Source organism: Rhodnius prolixus, unplaced genomic scaffold (assembly GCF_049639745.1).
Source record: "Rhodnius prolixus isolate KJV_2025 unplaced genomic scaffold, Rpr scaffold_1, whole genome shotgun sequence".
In the NCBI taxonomy this organism is placed as follows: domain Eukaryota; kingdom Metazoa; phylum Arthropoda; class Insecta; order Hemiptera; family Reduviidae; genus Rhodnius; species Rhodnius prolixus.
The window spans coordinates 24447423-24468591 of record NW_027411581.1 but is presented as its reverse complement, the minus strand read 5'-3'; the positions used below and the strand labels follow the sequence as shown (position 1 = coordinate 24468591).

Below are 21169 nucleotides of genomic sequence, written 5' to 3'. Positions count from 1 at the left end.
ATAAGGCATCTAAAAGCAAATTTTAATACTTGTTTTTAAAGTCATTTTCCTTTGAAGTTTCATTAAATAACTGAGTGAAAGATACTAACAATTCTGAGCTAGTCTACTAATGTGCTTTCCTCATAAACTTTGGCTGTGCAATTAATCATTTTCTGAGCAAGTAATAAATATTGTGGCTAACTTACATTTCATCAAAACCAAATAAGGAAAAATTTTGTTGCAATTATTGAATGAAATTCAATATTGAATCGACATTTATAGACAATTAATTTTTATAAACGGTTTCTATTACATAATTATTTTTTGTTTTAACCATGTCAGCACTCTTTGCATTCCATACGTCTTGAGTACTTTAGTGATTATTGTAAGATTGTTCTTAATGTTGAGTCCAATTAAAAAGTGTATATACATATATTACATTTAGAGAAAATAAAAATTTTTCGTTCAGGAGAAAGTAAAATTTTAATGTATTTATCCAACATGCATTTAAGATTTTTGTTTTTAATTAAAACCGATTAGTCTTCAGGTTTGCAAAGCTATCCGGTGTATTTTGTGTCAAAGGGTTGTAACTTTGAGAAAATTCAAGTGCACTCTTTCCACCTATCTGCGTACGGTAATCCTCAAATTCTTGACAAAACAGAGCAATATGTTAAAAATTTAAACTGACAAATAGATTTTTCCCAAAATTAGTAAAATTGATTTACAATTATTTAATACTTGAAATACTGAAGCAAAGGCACTTCAAATCTTTTTTAATTTAGTCGAACTTGAAAAAGGCACCCCCAAAATGGTCCTGATTGGACCATTAGAAACTGATCCTGTATAATATCAAGGAAGAAATTTTCAGTTCAATTAAACAGCCTTTAAGAACGTTGTTACTATCGTTTTTCCAACATTCACCTCGAGGAAAACCAACATACATTCAGCAAAATGTACACAATTTAAATTGCATATTCCTCAACAAGTTCACTAATGGCTAGATTGTCCGCAAACATTCATTCTTAATAGTTCAGTTTTTCTCATTGTTTTTTTCCCCCCATAAAATAAAGTTATTTAGAATTTCCACGCCAAGGAAATAGAAAACCTTTTCCTTATGGCTAAGAATGCTTATTTGAGCAGTGTTAGTCAATTTTTAGAGAATGGTAGTCTCAGAAATTTTGGAATAATAATCTCATAAAGTGACCTTTTGCAAAATTTCCTTCACCCAATTGTGGGAAGTGATATCAGTAACATCTAATGGGAAAATAATATAACTTCTTTAATTTTTTTTTAGATATAACACACTAATTAGAAGGGACGACGTCTCTTTAATGTATACTGAAGAAATACCGATTTAATATTAATTAGTGATGGGCTATTTGAGCGGACTCGTTCCATTGGAACGAGTCCGATGGTGGAACGAGTTGATTCAAATCCCTATTTTAAAAAAAAGTGATTCCGCCCCGCCCCAAAAAAATTAAAATGAAAATGAGACAGCAGAGGTTTTGGAACGATTAAACATAAGAACAAATGTCACGTAATTTATTAAAATATATCATTAACAGTTAGCTTTTCCAGTTAATAACAAAACTATATTTCTTTTACACACATTAAGTACTATCCCTAATTTCCAGTTGCTCTGATAAATATAAAATTAACAACGTAACACAAATATTAACCCAAAAATAGGCTAGTCAATTATAAATTAAAGCAATTTTGTCATTATCTAGCTTGACCACTGGAAGACTGGAGTTAACTTGCTTCAAGAGGATTCAATAGAGAAACGGAAATGGGTAGGAAAGTATTCCATAAAAATTCTAACCCTTCAAACAAAATTATAATTACTCACAATATTTATCTAATAAGAATTGAATATCAAGCTTTTAAAATATTATCTTATTGTTTTACAAAAAGAAAAAGCTGTGTGCTTAATCTTTAACTAAGCGCTGGACACTCTTACTCTTATCTTCATTGGCGTAAGTTTAAACGTGTACATGTCCGCATGACGGTCAAAGTAAAACTGAGCCAAAATGTAGTATTACCTAATTGGTTTACTTACTGTAGTATCCCTCCCACTCTATCACCTATTTCACAAACATTCATCAATTGGAAATATTTTGTAGTTAAATATTCGTTTCATTTGAATACAAAAAACATAATAACGCTTTCTTAAGATGATTTTAATTTTTAAATTTTGTTTTTGTCCATTACTCTTATAAAATACGAAGAATTTCAAATAAAATATAATACACAAACACAAAATGATCTAGTATGCAGGTGGAGTCAGTCGTGGTTGCCATGGTAATGGAACCGTTAAACGACTCCGGCCCAACTCTAGCATTTTCATTGGTTAAATCCACTGGAGTTGGTGGAGTCGAATCCGGAGTGATTTAAATCCTTTTGAAACCGGACTCGTTCCACTTTTTCGTTCACTGATTCTAGCCAATAGAAATTGCTGGAGCTGGAACCGGAGTCGTTTAACGGTTCCGTTACCATGGTAACGACGACTGACTCCACCTGCATACTAAATCATTCTGTGTTTGTATATTATATTTTATTTGAAATTCTTCGTATTTTATAAGAGTAATAAACAAAAATAAATTTTAAAAATTAAAATCATCTTAAGAATCTGCTTAGAATAAATAGAATAATATTTTGCTAAAAAATATTTCCAATCGCCGAATGTTTGTGAAATAGGTAATAAGAGTGGGAGGGAGTCTGTAGTAAGTACGCTCTTTAGGTAATATAATTTTTTTGTCTCTAGATATGTAGCTATAGCAATAAGGGCCATTTCAATTTCATCTTTCGTGCTGATAACAATATTTCATGTGTGTCTGTCTTCTGATGATAAGCAGATAAGGGTGTTTTCCAGTGGTAAATCTTAATTAAGTTGAAGAGCATGTGCTTTGTTGATTTCTAAAATATTTTCAAAGACTAATATTTTCCTAAATTAAATAATTATTTCATTTTTATCTTTTGTTTTTCTTTATTGAATATTTGAAAATATTTTAAAAGCAAAATATTTAATAAATTAGTTTAATTTTTTTACTTTTTTATTTATTTTATTTTATTTATTTATTTATTTTTGCCCATCAACTACGGGGTTATTATCGCCTTTTTTACTATTGTTTCTTATTTTTTAAATTTAATATTTTATTAATTTTTAGTAAATTAATTTCAGACAAATGCCAAAACGCAGTGAAATTTGGAATCACTTTAATTCTATTGATTCTGTCAAAGCTAAATGCCGGTATTGCCACGAAATCGTTAGCTTTACAAGTGGCTCTACTAGTAATTTGTTCAGACATATGAAGAGAAAACATCCTATATCATTCAATAAAAGAAAGAATACAGAGCAAAGCACTGAAGAGATCCCTGTTAAGAAATCTCATTTAACTTCTATAGACACTCAAAATTTAAGCTCGCTTCCCTCTACTAGTTTAGCTTCCATCCATTCAGAAGTTGCAGATGTCGCTCCTCTCTCTTCATCTGCCCATAAGGCTCCGGTAATTCAAAAATCCTTGACTGACTTTGTAGAAGTAATCAAACCTTTGCACCCCAGTAAGTCCAAGGAAATTGATGAACAATTGCTCAAAATGATAGTAAAAGAATATCATCCTTTTAGTATTGTTGAAGATCAAGAGTTCAGAAAATTAATTAAATTGCTTTGCCCCAGTTATAATGTACCTTCACGAAAGTATATATCCAACAGTTTACTCCCAATGATTTATAAGCGGGAAGAATCAAAATTAAAAAGTAGATTCAACGAAGTAAATGCCGTTTGTTTAACAACTGATTGTTGGACATCGGTGAATAATGAAAGCTTTATTGCTATAACTGCCCACTACATAGACCAAAACACAAATTTACAAACACATTTATTGAAGTGTACTAGTTACTCTGAACGACATACAGCGAATAACTTGGCCTCACACCTGCAATCCACGGTCCAAGAATGGGAACTCACCAATAAAGTAACTGCCGTTGTTACTGATAATGGTGCAAATATTGTTTCGGCAGTAAAGCAGTGCAATTGGAGGCATATTTCTTGTTTTGCCCATTCAATGAATTTAGTTGTCCATTCGGGAATCGCAGAAATTCGCGTAACGACCGACAAAATTAAAGCTTTAGTAGAATATTTTAAAAGAAGTTCTCATTCTCTGACCAAGCTACATAATACACAAACACAGATGGGTTTCCCAAAATTAAAATTAAAACAAGACGTCCCCACTCGTTGGAACTCCACATTTATAATGTTTGATCGCGTTTTAAAAACCAAACAGCCATTGATCGCGACCATAGCTTTATTAAATCTACAGGGTGAACATAATATAACAACAATCGATTGGGAAATATTAGAGAGCGCGGTTCAGTTATTGCAGATATTTAATGAAATTACGGACGAAGTAAGTTCGGAAAATTATATAACAATTTCTAAAATTATTATATTCTCGCGCTTTATGACCGATCACGTTTCAAAATTTTTGCACACAAATTACAGACCTGAAATACAATCAATGGCTCGAGTAATTTGCGCTAATATTTCAAATCGGTTTTCCAATTTAGAATCGGTAGAAATTATAGGTCAATCGATGATTTTAGATCCGCGATTTAAAAACGAAGGTTTTTCGAGCGACATTAAATTCCGGAAAATGTACCATTCTCTTGCCACTAAATTATCATTTATTCAAATTCCGAAAGCTTCGTTATCTACCGATGTTCCATCATCCACAACTTCTACTTCTAGTCTTTGGCGGGAATTCGATGCAAAAATTAAAACGTTAAACGCGAAACAGACCCCAGTATCTGCCAGTATAATTGAATTAGACAAATATTTGGCAGAACCTTTTTTAAATAGAGAAGCCAATCCGTTAGATTGGTGGAGAGAGAGGAAAGACTTATATCCCAGATTGTATGACGTTGTTTTGAAAAGATTATGCATTCCAGCCACTTCAGTTCCTTGCGAAAGGATTTTCTCTAAAGCTGGACAAATATTAGTTGACAGACGCAATAGATTAAAGTCGAGCAATGTTTCTATGATATTATTTCTGAATAAAAATTTACATTAATTAATTTCTTAAGTTCTAAGTAGCTTTAAACTTTAATCCTTCTCTAGTCTGTGATAATGCTGTGATAAAAATTATTCATTTTGTTTTGTATTGGGATATATATATATATATAGACGGCTTAGTTTTATTCATTATTAAATATTTAGTAATATAATTTCATTTCGTTAATCTTTCTTAGTTTATGTTCATTGTTATATTTTAATTTGTTTGCATGTACATATTTTAAGGTCCAACTAACATCATTGATACCTTTAACAACCTTATTTCCTTCCCATTTCATTTCCCCTCCTGGCAGGGTAACTTCAACCTCCCAGTGGTCCTGCTGGATATTAACAAAACTGCTTTGTTTTAAATCTTGTTCTTGTGTAAAGCTAATTTTATTTGATGTTGTCAATAACAATTAGATATTATATATCTTTTAAAACTGTTGCAAATTACATGTAGTTTTGTTATTAACTGATGAAGTTAAGTACTAATAAAATATTTAATAAATTGCATGATATTTGCACGAAAGCATAGGATAGGTACGGCAACTGGAATCGATGAACGAGTTTTTGGAATCGATTCCGACCCTGGAGTTGATTCAAATCCAATGATTCCACAGGCGGACTCGTATAGCCCATCACTAATATTAATTAGCGAAGAGGTTAGTACCACAATAATAAAGGTTACTTAACAAACAAAGAGGTCATCGATGAGTATTTGTTTGTGATAGAGGGCATTAATTGATTTATTAACCTTCTCTTGATTAGAATCACCCTTTAATAGATGGGAATCAATTTTAGACATTGATATTGCGGCAATTATACAATTAGGCAAGAAATCCCATTACATTCGGCGACACGTCCAGCTAGGACGCAGAATACAAATTATAACCCCTATTTTATTTATTTATTGATTTCTTTTGTTAAATTAGGAATCATATTCTGAATAAAGCGGCGAGATTGAGGCAGAATAGACTCTTATGCAATCCATTATGTTTTAAAGAATAGTGCATGTCCTAAAGGATGCGCCATTTCTTCCTTACTTTTCACTTTCTGTTACTAGATAATAGAAAGTTTTTTGTTATCTTTGTTGAGATTGTCTCAAAAATGACTCCCAAAAATGGTGATCTTTAAACTTAGATACTCATTATAAATACTAGATCTTCAACATTTATTGGAACCCATTTCAGGGAAATTCAATTTAAACATTTCTGGGAGAAGGGAATCTGGAAGCATGTGGAAGAGATGCTTTCATATCCTTTTTGGCGATATTTATAGCGTCATTGCTAATGAACTGTATAGGAGATTAAAATGCAGTTAAAATTAAAAGAAAACTGCAAGTATCACTTCACTAAGTGAACTTATCACTTAGTCGAGTTTTTCTAGATAATAACCGCGATGATTTTCCCAAACTTCGTGTATACATCACGTACACATGGATCTATAACTATTGTTTGATTCCGATTTCTATGAAAAATTTTCTAGTACTGATCTGGATAAATATAGCGGAAATGATTTCTTCTAAAGTATCATTCCCCAGTAATACTTGGATTTATTACCAGCTCGATAATGTTAGTAACATTTAAATGTTACTCTGAAATTAGCAGCTATGCATGACGGGACATTTTGGGGATCACCTCTAAACGTGATCTCTAAAGAAAGTAGTGAGAGGATTCACAGAGATTTTCAAATTTTTCTCTCTGTTTTGGCTGAGTGAACGAGATGAATTCGTTTTTTATATAAATTGCCAAACTTTTGCAACGGGTCTGTGACTTCTTGATTTACTTAGACTTGTTGCGATATGTACTACTTATATAAGCTGTGTCGTTTAGTAGTCAAGTAATCAAGTCAATAACAGGTTTATGTTTTGATTATGTAGCTAGGTTTATTTACGGATTTTCAGAATTTTCGATTTATATTCAAAAGTATACAAATCAAAACAAAAAACCAAAGTTATAGAGATGATCCTACCTCAAGTAATTGCTAAAGTCACAAAGGTACTTTTCCGATAGCCGGGCGCAAATGTCGCCAATTGTGAACCAAACGCGAGCCAAGTCAACGGAAAAAAGTAGAAAACGTTCAACTATAAACAAATATTAATTAATAGTAAGCAAAACAAGTTCAACTATAAACAAATATTAAGGAATTGTAAAGAAAACAGTTTTACCCAATACTGTTTTTCGCTTACGCCCGGCTAACGGAAAAGTACCGTCACAAATATTAAACAAATTATACAATATAATCAAAACTCAATCAAGACTCACATATGGCCGTCGCATTCCATTGGCTCTAACCACAACTGGGTTAACAGCACCTCGGAAGTGCACCTTGATGCTGTTGAAAAAAAAAACACGTTTCCCAATTATATAAAAAATTGTTTCTTAAGACTTGATGGAAAGGTTAATAAAAATTAAGCCTTCAAAATTAGACCAAAAATGGGATTATAAAAAAGTAGTTATAATATTTATTGCATTATCTTCTCTGCCTAAAACAGCGGTCGACCTGCCTGTAACGAGATTACATTGTCCTAAAACTGGCAGTGCAGGAGACGGCTCCGAGTACCAATGACCTCTGACGTTGGTGCAACATAAATTAAAAAAATAAAAATAAAATTTCTGGGAATAACCCTCTTAATTACTGTTGAAAGAGATACAATGTTATTGCTGAGCACTTTAATTAAATTTTTTTCACATATTCTTAGTATATTTAATTATCTAAAAAAAGAAGTGTTTCATATTAATTAAGAAGAAGAAGAAAAAAAACGTGTATTTTATTATGAAAATAAATTAGCCATTTGAATGATTTCTAACTTTTATTTTTGTAAATAATTAGAAATAAAAGAAACCTTTGTAATTAAAAAACAAATGCAGACTTCTTGAATTATTAAAAAGATAATTATTACAATCTGCAAGATTATTCTTTTTACTGATTTCAGTTGATTATAGTTTTCTTTTCTTTGATTGTCACTTTTTCAATATTCTTTTCGTTTTTATTACTATTGTTAACCCAAACATTAAATATTTGTCATTAGTGCAGTTTTATTACCAGTTTAGCAGGTAAAATTGTGTTAAATAATAACTATTTTTCAAAGAAAAACAATAAACTTTTCTTAGTAATTGAATTTCATTGCAAATAACGTAAGTAATTTAGAATGAAGCGACAGAAAAAAAATTAAAAAAAAATAAGGTCACTTCTAGAACAAAAATAGATTGTTTCTACTAGAATTTACTTTTTTTACAAATGAGAAATAACAATAAAAAAATCTTAATTAAAAGGACTTGATGAAAGGATCAAGGTACTAAATCTGACAGAAGTTACTCGGTACCGAAAACCTACTCAGTGCACAGCCGGTCTCCAGCATGTCCACTCAGATGGGTGAACATGAATATCCATACTCGCCCTTGCACGATAGTGGATTCCCTTATGTCATTACTTAGAGAGAGAAAATGAACAACTCAACTGGTAAATTATCTTTCATATCTTTCACAAATTCTGTCGCACCTTGCAACAGACAGTACCGCCTGAAGACAGTACCGGTACTCAACTGAGAACGGTTTTATTCATTTCGCAATGCCTTAAGTAGCAAACTTAATAGGGGTTTCGAAGCAGCATGAGCAGTTCAAGGCCTTTATCAGGACTATTTTTAAGCTCAAATAAGCGCAAACTTCTTGTATAATCCCGAAATGGTTGGAATGTCCTACTACAATTTTTATACCCAGCTCTAAAGGTCTAAAAGCCTCGTTTGTTACTGCACCCTCTCCTGATCTGGCCCTTCTGCCGTTACTTCTTTTGGCCTGCCTCTTTTTTACAACAATCTTTTTACCTTACTTGGGCTTCTTTTTATCTTACTTGGGCTACATTGTGACAAACTCGCAATATATCGCTGCCGCCTATAACACCATCACTACGACTAATCGCCTGATAAACTTGGTAATTTAAAGAGACATCAAAATAGCAATTAAGTGAATCATGTTTTTACATCAAATCTAAAAGGTCTCAGTTAGGGTTTCGTTTAAGTTTCATTTCTTTATATAACGTTCATTAAAAAATAAAAAGCAAAATTAAAAGTTCGTTTAAGTAGTGGTTCTGTAGATTTAAATCTACTTACTTAAGATCAATCTACATCAATTTTTGCACCTTAGTATATAAAATTTAAATAAACATAATTTAAATATAATTATAAAGTAAGATTATTATTAAAACAAGTCTGAAAGAAAGCAGATAAAGCTATATACTAATTTATATGAACAAATTTGAACTTTGCCACTGGTACATATGTAATTCACTTTAACTGTAGCTTATTGCTAATCACTTGCAAAATAAATTATAGCATTCATAATAAATTAAGGAAAATTATTGATAATAAAGCAAGGTTCATACCGTAACAGGTGATTTTAGAAACATCACCTGTTGTGGTTTAACCCTACCTGGTGCACACTGATAATAACGTAACTTATTGTATATGATAGCAATGGAAAAAAAATCTGTCTAGATTATCCTGAATAATAATATATATTTGAGAGCCAAAATATATAAAAAAAAATTATAGTGCCACTTTAAGTCTTGATAGGTTAAAAAATATACACGTTCTTCGGTCTGTGAACTCTTAGATTATTAGACAAATAACTTTTTGTTTAATGAACAACTTTAAATTACTAAACAAATAGAGAGTAATATTACATAATAAGTGTAAACCGCAAAAAATATTAAACGGTTGATTGAGCTTATTTGTTCAGGCGACAATTACTGGATCCAAGGTTAGTTTTGTTTTTAGGGAATCTCGTCGTCCTATTACTTAACTCACGTCAAGGAAGTGATATTAAGAAAGAGTAGGTAGGGGGGACATACCTCAGTTTGTCACAAAAGTTTTCTCTAAGAATAAAAGAAATAACGTAGAAAAATAATTTGCATGGCAACTTATTTCTACCTTACAATATTTTTTTTTTTTTTATTTCTTCTCCAAAAATTGGTTACCTGGCCCTCCTAATTTGATACAACTCACAGTATTGCATTTTTCCACACCTCTCTATTGAGGGCTCTTCTTCTGTAAGTCCACATACAGCCGTTTCTAGTTGTTCTCAACTAATTCTTTTGTTTTTGCAGTTTTTCTGTTCTGTCTTATCTCCCACTGCGTCTCCGCACTCTTCTGTTCTCCCTTCTTTCACGTAGTCTGTGCTCCTAAATCTTTGCTAGGAAGTTTAATTGCTTTTATTTAATATGAACCTTATTTCGGACTTTTTCAACTTAGTTCTTTCTCGATTTTCTAGTAGGGATTCTCCAGAAAACCAATGCGGTTAAGAGCACTGATTAAATAGTAATGCACCATTTCTGTACTGCTCCGTTATGTTCCACATTTTTTTTGCAAAAAATTAGAAGATTGCTTTAAACATGCATGTGTTTGTTATTGTACTGGGACGAAAGAAGGCAAGTATTCCACAGAATCTTTGAATCAGCCCAGGTCTGATTAGTTTCTGGGGTGAAGGGGTACTCTCAATGAATCTTTGATGCCTCCCTTCTCCTTCCCTTCTATACATTCATCTCAACCACATCCAACTTTTTGTCGTCGCTCATTTCTTTCACAATTATAAAGCACACTTTTGGCGTGAAAAATATTTGACATAATTAATATTCCAGTGCAACTTGACTTACTCATTTTAAGGACAATTTTGGTATCCGCTTATCTTAAAATACTTCCCCTTCTCAGTACTAGCACCCGACTTTACTATTGCTCAGATATCTATGACTTGCCTTCAGTGAACTTGTTTAAGGGTAAAAGCCAGCACCCGGAGTAAAATGTTGTCGATGTCTTTAGAAAGACCGTTTACTCTTCCACTAAGTGAAAAAGACAGATTTAGGCGCTCGCTAAGTACAGTTTGGGCAGCTACTTTCTCAAAAAATATCAATCGTTTGGTCGCGAAGGCAACATTCATCCTAAAGGAGCTGCCTAAACAATACTTACAACATAAATCAGCCTTAAACAATCTTTCTTATTACATCAACAAGATATTCAGAGTGCTATTCTAGAATGCATAGGCCCCCTAGAGTTGAAGCAAATTTTAAGTTTAAAAATTATTTAATTGATTGTGGGGGAAAGTTATAGTGGGTTCACTTTAGATTATCTTTATTTTTCCTTATTAAATCTGGACAGTTGTATAAGGGTTGACCATCAAAAACTGCACGAAAAAGTGTAACGTTGAAAAACAATTTTGACAATTTTTTTCTATTTTTCTATAAAAGATAAAATTCCCAAATTTTCTTTAAATCTTACTCCAAACCATCCTTTATAACTGTAATTTTTTTGCAACCACCCAGATCTAATAGGTTTCGAGAAAAAAGTTGCCGAAAATGAGCAAAAACGGCTTTTTCAAAAAATGTTCTTGTTCTTGTTCTTCTTCTTCTTCTTCTACTTCTTCTTCTTCTTCTTCTTCTTCTTCTTCTTCTTCTTCTTCTTCTTCTTCTTCTTGTTCTTGTTACCTTTTTTGTAAACAACGTAGCGCCTAAACGCGTGAACCGATTTTCATGAATGAGGTGTCATTCGATTCGGAATTTTATGTAGATGTGCCTTTTGGGGGTCTCGGCCCTGTACATCGAATGGGAGAGGAGTTAGTCCCCTTTATGTAAGGCCCCCTCCAAAATTATTATTACTAATTACTCTGTAAATCTTGGCCCGATTTTGATAAAATTTGGTAGGATGATAGGGTTAGGGTAGCAATCGTTTCAAATTATCGACACGTGAACCGATTTTCATGAATGAAGTGTCATTCGAATCGAAATTTTGTACAGATTTGTATTTTAAAAGTCTCGACGCTATGCCTCATAAGGAGGGGAGTTCGCCCCACCCAAATAAGGCCCTTTCTAAAACTATTATTACCAATATTTCTACAAAGCTTAGTCCGATTTTGATAAAATTTAGCTCAAATAAGTGGTTAAAGCTCCTCTACGTGGCTGTGAAGTGCCATCATGCTCTTACACCTACTAAGAGGAAGTACTGCAATCGTTAAAATTATCAATGAGTGAACCTATTTACATCAATGAATTGTCGTTCGATTCAAAATCTTTGCCTTTTAGGGAGAAGTACTGTAATCGTTGTTTATTTTTCTTGCTCCTCTTAAAAGGAAGTGCTGAAATCGCAGTTTAATTTTGCTATTTACGTACAAATACCTTCCTATTTTATTCAAAACGCTTTCTCAAAAAAATGGTTATTGAGGATGGTTTGGGGACCGCAACTATAATCATTCTTTAAAAAGATCTCTCCAGTGGTAGTTACGGTTCCGATTTAACACCTTATCAGGTTATAATGATAGAATAGCTTATTCCAAATTTTAAAAAATCTGTAAAGCAGACGTAACTTTGCAAATAGACAAAAAGGAAAATCTATCCAAAAGGTACAAAGGTACAACTTACAGTTTTAAAAGTTAAGTATAAGGGTTGATTAAACGCCAAAAGGTACACAAATCAGCAGATCCCAACATTTCATTAATACTTCATTGATATAATTTAAGTAATTTTACTGCATTAACTTTTCCTTCACATTTTTTAGAATTTATTAGATGTCACAGACCCTTATGCTGGCCAGTTCATTCATAATATTTTTTTATTATAATTATGATAAAATGAGTGATGAATTATTCTGAGTAGTCACATATACATGCATGTTAAAGTAGAAAAAAACAAAGTTAGAGTCGGCCACTTTTTAAATTTCAATCACGGAGGATTCAAAACAATATTTCAGTCTTAAATTCGTCTTACCGAAATATTCGTGAGCACAAATAACATACAGTTAATAACAAGTAGATTATTCAACAATATTTACTCATTTCTCAATTGTAATTTAATTTAGTCCCCCTAATTTTACTTATGGTAAAATACTGGAATAATTAGCTGTCCTAAAAATATGCATATCTTTATTTTCTTTATTTTATATTACATATATATAACATTGTGGGAAGAACACCTAGATTGAGAATGTAATTGAAGAAAACTATATTATTTGCGATAAAGCCAGATTATTTATTACTTATTATTACAAACGTTTGACTACAACATAAAATAACAATTACTTTAATCGAAGAATGAACTTAAACCAATGATTTTTATTTAAAAATAAAAATAAATGCATAAAATCATTGATGTAAAAAAAGTTTATGAATTTTTTAGCCTCTTATTTTTTTTATATTTTTTATAACGTTTTCTTTTTCACCTGTGATTAATAGTTTGATTATTATAGATAAATAGATATTACAGTCAATCTAAGTTAAATGGTGTGCTACTTGAGTAAATATTTTGTAGACGAAAATGGCCAGCATAAGGGTCTGTGACATCTAATAAATTCTAAAAAATGTGAAGGAAAAGTTAATGCAGTAAAATTACTTAAATTATATCAATGAAGTATTAATGAAATGTTGGGAACTGCTGATTTGTGTACCTTTTGGCGTTTAATCAACCCTTATACTTAACTTTTAAAACTGTAAGTTTTTGTTAAGGAGTTATTATTCTGAATATACGGGAATAATCAATGTTGATTCCAAAGGTTACAAAAACGGAATGTATTTACTGTCCACAGGCTATAAGATGACTTCTTGTTAATCCAGTTGGCTGTTAAGCATAATTCGGGACGGTACACAATTCAGTAACAAGTTGTTTCAGGACTCTCTGGGCAGCCCAACTGAAGTCCTGCATTCTAAAAAAGTACGTTTATCTGGATGACCAGGTCGCCGATTTTTTCCGTTTCTAATGATTATTATCTGAATTTTATTTTATTTTGTACTTTCCACCTTTGACATAGGGACTGATCCCTAAATAGCTATGGTAGGAACACTCTTGAACGTGACGCCTAAATTCTAAGTTTAGGGGATTGCAGTATTCGGAATTGTGATCCTCCCGAACTTGTGCGAGTTCACTTAATAGTCCTACCAAAATGAAACCGGTGAAGCCAATTAACTTTTTGTTATTATAGAAAGTTTGAGAACGGCTTAATAAAAGAAGTTTAAGCCAAGTTGTTGGTCCATGTCTATTGTTTCTTGATAAACTTGAAGTCGGCCTACTGGATCTTAACACGCGTTCTCGGTTTTGAGACCTACTTGCTGCCCTATGATTTTTTTTCCTAAGAGCCCTACAGCTCACTATCCGGCAATGTAGAGTAGTTTTTAGCCAGAGAACACTGCTTGGAAGTCGCTATCTTAATTTACCCTCTAAATGTAATTAAAAATTATAAAAGACATAAATTGTAAATAAATTATTAAATTTTGATGGTCATGGCCCACTAATCACTTGAATTTCCTTTCTTCTAATTTTACTTGGTAATGATTTCCATTTAGTATTGTGTGGATGATCAATTGAGAAATAACTTGATCATTTTTCTAGGGTTACAAAATATTATGATGTTGCTCAGTCATTTTGTTACATACAGTTTATTCCTAATATCTGTTACAATTCCTAAGGAACCAATTGCACTTTAGTTCAGGCAATTAAGAGGAAAACTTACTTCTCCACAATCACCTTTATTCTAGTTATCTTGTTTCTGCGTGGTTCCTTCTAGACTTTATTAAATACATAATGAATGACCTTGAAGAATATTCGCTAATGAATATTTCTATCTATTATTGTCCATTTGTAATATTTCCAATGTAGCCTTAAGCTCATCCTTTAATTTTTTTATTTTTAATGTTCTTTAAATCCTTACTAATAATCTAGCATGGTATATATTAAAATTTGAGTACGTACAATCAAAATTGCATTAACGCAATAAAAGTTTAATTCAAGTCTTACATGGCTATTTATAACTTTATGTAACAAACACCAATTTAAATCTTGTTTAAAAGCAATCCCGATTAGTAACTTAAAGATAGTTATATAAATTTAACAACAGTTTTCTTAGAAATAAATTTAAAAAAAAAAACAATGTTTGATATGTTCGTTTATTTAATAGAAACACTTATCATTAACTTCTCGCTGAATCTCATTGCTCTTTGTTTGCATTGAATGTATTTAGTTCTAGTTTATTGTTAAATTTGGAGTTAAAATTTAAATTTCCGCTATTTTAGATCACAGAGCTGGAGTAAAGTATTGAGAAAGAGAATGAACATCTGAAAACTAATTTGCCGAAAATAAAGTTTCGAATCTCTGAGTATGATGGAAAAGATAATTAAAAAGATATCCGTAGTATAAAATGATCAGGAAATTAAAATATATGTTCTATTGTGTAATGTTAAGTACTTGCTATTTGGAAGAAAAATTGCCGGTTTCAATTTCAGTGGTGATGGAAGTTGTACCCGACAAGAAGTGCACAAACATCCTCGAACAAACTGTTTCAGACTACAATGGAGAAGCTCTGCTGTTTGTCGATAATATTATACAATAATTTTTGCATATTTTGTAAGATCCAAAGAAAAATTGTGAATCAAGAAGATTGTTGAAATACATTATTATTATTATTATTATTTTTAATATTAAAAGTTACAAAAGTTGAATTTTAACTTATTTTTTAGATAACAATGTGCATTTTAATGTGAGCAAAGTGTATAGATAAATAAATCTATTCTTTTAATAGAAATAAATCAATTTAAATATATTGTATAATACAGGGACAATACGAAACAAACAAGTTAGAAAATACGAGGAACAAAATGAGGATTCTTTCTTAGTATTAAACTAAACTGAGCAGTTAAATGAAGCGTTCAAATTCTTGATACTGTTATGCTTTTATTATTTTATTTTACTAATTTCATTCTTTATACAATTTTTATTTTGTGTCTAATACAAGAAATTCTAACTTGAACTTAAGGAAGAATTGCACTAAGGGGCAAAATTTAATTGCTTAAATTTTGTACTTATATTTATTAATTTACGTATCCATTGATCCAAAGGTAGAAATGTTAGTGAAATGGCTGCTTCTAAGTGTTAGAGTATTCCGTCTTCCGTTCTCACAGTAGACTCAGTCGTGAAATACAAACGTAAAGCCACTTATACTCGTTGACATATTCCAGAATAGTTTACTGATAGGTATATAAATATTAATTGAGCCACATCAGTCAATTACTGAACGGACAATAAATGTAAGTAGTTAGATGTGCAACTTTTGTAACACCTCTGTTAACTAGATTGTGTCAATAAGTTATAAAAACATTTGCCAGTTTAACTTTCAAAAACTAGTTCATTCTTCATTGGTTAATTAACATTTACTTCCATGTTTACTTTTTCAGTGGTAGTGTTAATACGAACGTCACATAGAAAGTTCTGAAATATAGAAAAATATAAATAAGTGTTTTCAATTCAAAGTTAGACTAAGAATGTCTCAGAATACTTAATGAACTAGGCTGAGATAACATAGTTACCCTAACCCATGTGGGTGCCAGTTCATGTCGGCGAGGAGCGGAAGCATGGCTGAACCCCAGTTAGACAAGAAGCCAAAACCCCTTTTTTCTAGCCTAAGTATGGGGTACGTGATGATGGTTTTCTTGAAGAGGGAGGGCAAGAGATCTGCGGATGTACACTCTGGACCAGCCTTTCTGGTCTGGGTAATTTTAACCGTAGCAGATGTGAGGCGTGCGACTAGCAAATGCGACTTGTCGCAAATGGAGTATAAAACGAACAATTAACAAGATTCGCCGAAAATTTTTATATTTCTCTTACTACTGACATAGATGTTTTGTTCGCAACTAATAAGTTCCTGAATGTAGTAAAAAAAAGTTTAGGAAATCTCAAAACTTCTGAGAAGCGTACTGATTCCGGCCATCGCGCCTCATCCACAGCTGCTAAGAATGAATTTCATTAGTTTAACTACGAGTTACAGTACATTACTAAAACCACATAAAAACAGAAGAAGAAAAAACTGTACAAAGAGATAAGATAAGAAGAAAACCGACATACCTTTAGCAAGAATTAATTAACGTACCAAAAAATAATAAATTTATTATTCAAGGGCATGAAGAATAAACTAAAGAATAAAACTAAGACCAAGTTCATTTACAGAGATGTTATCTTGAAATTTAAAAAAAGAAAAGATAGAAAAAATAAACATATTAATTGTATTGATAGAAGTACTAAATGATTAGCAATATCTTTTAATGAATTTTACTGGCCAAGGACAGATTAACGAAAATAAAAACTTGAACGAAGTAACGAAGCCAATAACTGTTACATAATTAATAATAATAATAAAAAAAAATAAGGTTAAATAAAACAATGAATAATACACTGTCTCAAAGGGTGGGAAGGTGTTAGCTCAGTGGTTAGTACACTTCAGGAGAGAGTTCCCGGGTTCGAGACCAGCTAGATTATCTCTTAGGAAGAGACCGTTAATGAACATTATGATATGTTACGAGCGATACAGCCTGGACAAATTCATCACTAGCCTCCCAATCCTCCAAAACACTGAGTTAGCTTCAAAACGAAATTAAAGGTAATAGAAATTGGGATTCTTAAAAGAATGATTCGTTGGTGGCAAAAAAAATGCATTTAAAGAATTTAGCTATAGATAAAAAATATTTTTTTATTTTTAAATTTAACTGACTTTGTAAAATTAGAAAATTATGGTAGTTCCATACTTGCGTTAGAATTTAAATGTATCAATTGAAAACATTTTTACCAAGAAGATAGTAACAAATAAAATGATTTAGAAAAAATAGATTAGATGAAGAAGTAGTTTTCAATTATATTATAATGTGAACTACGCAACCGTAAGTAATTTTTTTTTAGCCAAGACGAACAGTACTTGAGATTTTAAATGAACACCGTATGGTAAGTCAGCTAATAATGAGTCAACCCTTCAAACAAAAATATTTCTCTAGGTTTCAGAAAGTGTCCAAACCCAGGGTCACTAGCTGCCAAGAATGTAACCGTAATAAAATGATGGGTTTTATTTAATTCTTCGATTTCACTAATCATACAGTATTACAACATAAAAAATTCCATAATTTTTTGATAACAGGATGATTTTCAATTAAAAAGTTTAAAAAAAAAAAGTAACTCTAAAGAAAGGAAAAAAAATAAATATTGAGAATTCATAAACACCTTAGTACATTTGAAAAGTATCTTTAATTTATTAAATAATAATTCTTATGAAGCTTTTTATTTCCAAATATTCAATAATTAATTTCTAAATTTCAATTGATGTAACATGTATCATATAAATATTAATGTATTACGAATACCAATTACTCACTTTTTCAACTACTCTTTTCTGCTACTAATTGATGAGGATGCCAAGCAAAAATATCCTGTACCCTCATCATGACTATACTTTTGAGAGCTGCCTGTTTTATTGTTTTAATCTCTTCAAATCTATGAGAATGAAGGGGCAATAGGGAATTGACCAATTGTAGTTTCGGATTGTGATAAAGTTGTGATTGTTTCTTTGAGGTGACAAGCCAGCTCCCCTAGCCTCTTCAGCAAACATCTAAGTTACAGCTCAAACTTCGAAGAATAGTTCCAACAAAAGTAAAAAAATAATATGAAATTACATTGTTACATAAAAGTTGCAGCAACATTTAGAGTAATTTTGCTTTATTATTATTTTTTTTTTAACGCGACTATATAATTTATTTAAATGCAAATAAATAATATAAAAGAATTTTTTTTTTTTTAACAAAAGAATAAGTTAAAAATCCAGGCCTTTGTGTAAACACATAATAAGTCAATTTATGAAATAAGCGAAAGATTTTTTTATATTTTTTATTGTTCTTTCGAAGTTAGGCCTATTTTTGGACACATACCTTACTCAGATTTCTTCCATCACTGGTTTTGTGTCTGGTACAATTCGTACCATTTTGTATAGTCGTTGAAATAATCTAAGATTTAAAGTAACAAGAATTTTCATTTCTTATTTATTTTCTTTCAGGGGAAAATTTAGATGAAAATGGATCAGATTATTTCTAAATCTTTTAAAAAGAAAATGGTTAAAAAATAAAACAGAAAATAACACAAAAATTTATTAACAAATATAAAAAAAAAAAATCAACTGATTTAAATTTTCTAAATTAGCTTTTGCATTTTCTGAAGATTGATGGTTTTGTGTTTCAGGTTGAAGGTGGGGTATGGATTACAATACTAGTCTTTCATCCTCAAGAGATGATCAAGCAACTGTCGTACATCTCGAAACAGCTACACTTATTAATGAAACTGTCTGTAATCCATTGAGCATTCCATCAATAAGGCACTATTTTACTGGTATAAAATCTAGTTCGAATGTATTTTAATTTGTTTGAGTAACTTCTGTGTAACACTTTTTTTTTTTTTCAAGCTCCACCTTTTTTGATTTTGTAACAAATACTTTAAAAGTATCAGGAAGTTCCAAGGACGTTTAGTCACTCCAGAGTCGTACAATTTTGTTATATAAAAATAAAACAAGCCTAAAGAAACCAATTTTTTTAAGATACTTCTTTTTGACCTAGACTTTCTAGCCTGTTGGTTTTTTTTCTCTTGACCTTGTGTATTACTACCTTCTCAATCCATATTATTGATAAATGACGTCCAGGAGATAATTTTAGTGTCTTTTACTTTTATTGTTTGCATTCAATCATTTCAAATTTTCTATTTCGATTTTTCTTCGGAGATGTCTTAAAAGTATGTTTTTAAAAAACTGGTTTTTCTCTCGCGCTTTGTACCAATAAAAAATAAGAAAAGGTTAAAATAAAAATAGACCTGCAGTTTGGAATTATTATTCTTCTTTATTTAATCATAAAAAGTTTTGCACTAAACTGTTGTAGAGAAATAAAATTATTTCATATTAGCCTTATACATTTTTACTCAAACTAGGAGTATTTTCAAATTCGAGCTAAGTATTGATAGAGAAAATTATGCCTTCATATGCAACTAAGAGAAAGCTAGAACAGCTTTCCCTGGTGCAATGGTTTGTAAAACAGGAAAATGACATATTATAGTGATTTCTAGAAACACCATGCGCACTCATTTGGGACTGAATGAACGTACTACTTCCTTGATCAGGCTATAAAGTTAAATTGTTAAGAAATCCAAATTTTGAATTGAACTCTAATAAGTGCATAACAAGTGAATAAAATGCCATATATAAAAAGAATTTATGCACTCTGTCATATTGTCCTTATTACCACTCAAACGCAACTTAACACGCTGACCTTAAATTCCACACGACAAGTCTTCACAAAACTACTTCATAAAAGATTCCACAACAAAATTTGGCGCTTATCTTAACCTTCATGACTTTCAAACAAGTCTTCTCAGACTATTGATTGAAATCCATCCAGATGTTTGAAACGACTTGGGTGAGAGGACTCTTATCCGAGCAAAAGAAATCACCTGCGTGGAAGATTGTTCACAGGAAATGTTCCATCAGCCAGTACAAGCCAACTTACTTTTTTTGAATACCTCTGCCCATTACATAAGTTTTACTGATGCCTTAATATTTGCAAATAATATAATTAATTGTTTTAAGAAAGTCGCAAACCTAAAAAAATGTAGTTGCACTCAGAGCCGGATTTAGATGAAAAGAGGCCCTAGGCTATTCCACTTATGAGGCCCTTTCACCTCCTATTTTTAAGTTTCTAAATTTCATGAGATAATAAAATATATCATTACTGCGATATATATCAATATGTTAAATGTTAATATATAATATGTTATGTTTTTAGAAAAGTGTAAAATCCGGCCCTGGTTGCACTTCCCAAAGAAACCCTTTATACAAACACCAACACTCACCTTTATCTCTAAGGAGACTCTTCTCCAAAAACTGATTTTGTATCAACAGTACAGTACCTGTGTTCATTCAAACTTTTGATGTGATCGGAAAGCTACTTAGTACATTACTGAAGTAACGGTAAAAATCTTCAACTATTAGAATGGTAAACTGAGTTTTTATTTGAGAAAATTCAACTTACCATTTCGGCTGAAATATAAAATCTTAATTTTTATGATTCATTCATTTATACATTTCAGGGCTAACTGAGATTTTAGAAAAGATATCTACCTCAATTTTCATTATATAATACGATTATAGAAGTAGATAATTACAAATATGAACGCTTGCATTGCTTCAGTTATTCTTGATTGCAATTAAATGAACAAATATTTGTTTTACTATTCTGCTCATTCACACGCAACTTAAGATTGTTAAGAACATATTTATTCAGAAAAAATATATAAATATTCTTTAAAAAAAAATCA

At 31.2% G+C, this 21169-nt stretch overlaps 2 protein-coding genes across 3 annotated transcripts in view; both read left to right on the top strand.

Moving 5' to 3' along the window:
• The window catches only part of LOC141447590 (organic solute transporter alpha-like protein), a 45804-nt gene that overhangs the window by 16171 nt on the left and 8464 nt on the right, over window positions 1-21169 (top strand). The window contains exon 2 of the mRNA XM_074115301.1: window positions 19052-19198. Within this exon, the coding sequence (XP_073971402.1) occupies window positions 19066-19198 (133 nt within the window). The 5' untranslated portion in view covers window positions 19052-19065. The remainder of the gene's footprint in view (window positions 1-19051; window positions 19199-21169) is intronic.
• Window positions 2254-15526, top strand: LOC141447524 (E3 SUMO-protein ligase ZBED1-like). 2 transcript variants are annotated; one of them, XM_074115166.1, is made up of 2 exons: window positions 2254-8088; window positions 15076-15526. In XM_074115166.1, the coding sequence occupies exon 1, from the start codon at window positions 3165-3167 to the stop codon at window positions 5046-5048; it is 1884 nt and encodes a 627-aa protein (XP_073971267.1). In that variant the 5' UTR covers window positions 2254-3164; the 3' UTR covers window positions 5049-8088; window positions 15076-15526. The 2 variants fall into 2 exon arrangements, with proteins under 2 accessions (XP_073971267.1, XP_073971276.1); XM_074115175.1 differs by having other exon boundaries at window positions 2254-8169.

Coding starts and splice junctions, on each gene's coding strand:
- LOC141447524 (XM_074115166.1), top strand. CDS start 3,165: ATGCCAAAACGCAGTGAAATTTGGAATCACTTTAATTCTATTGATTCT.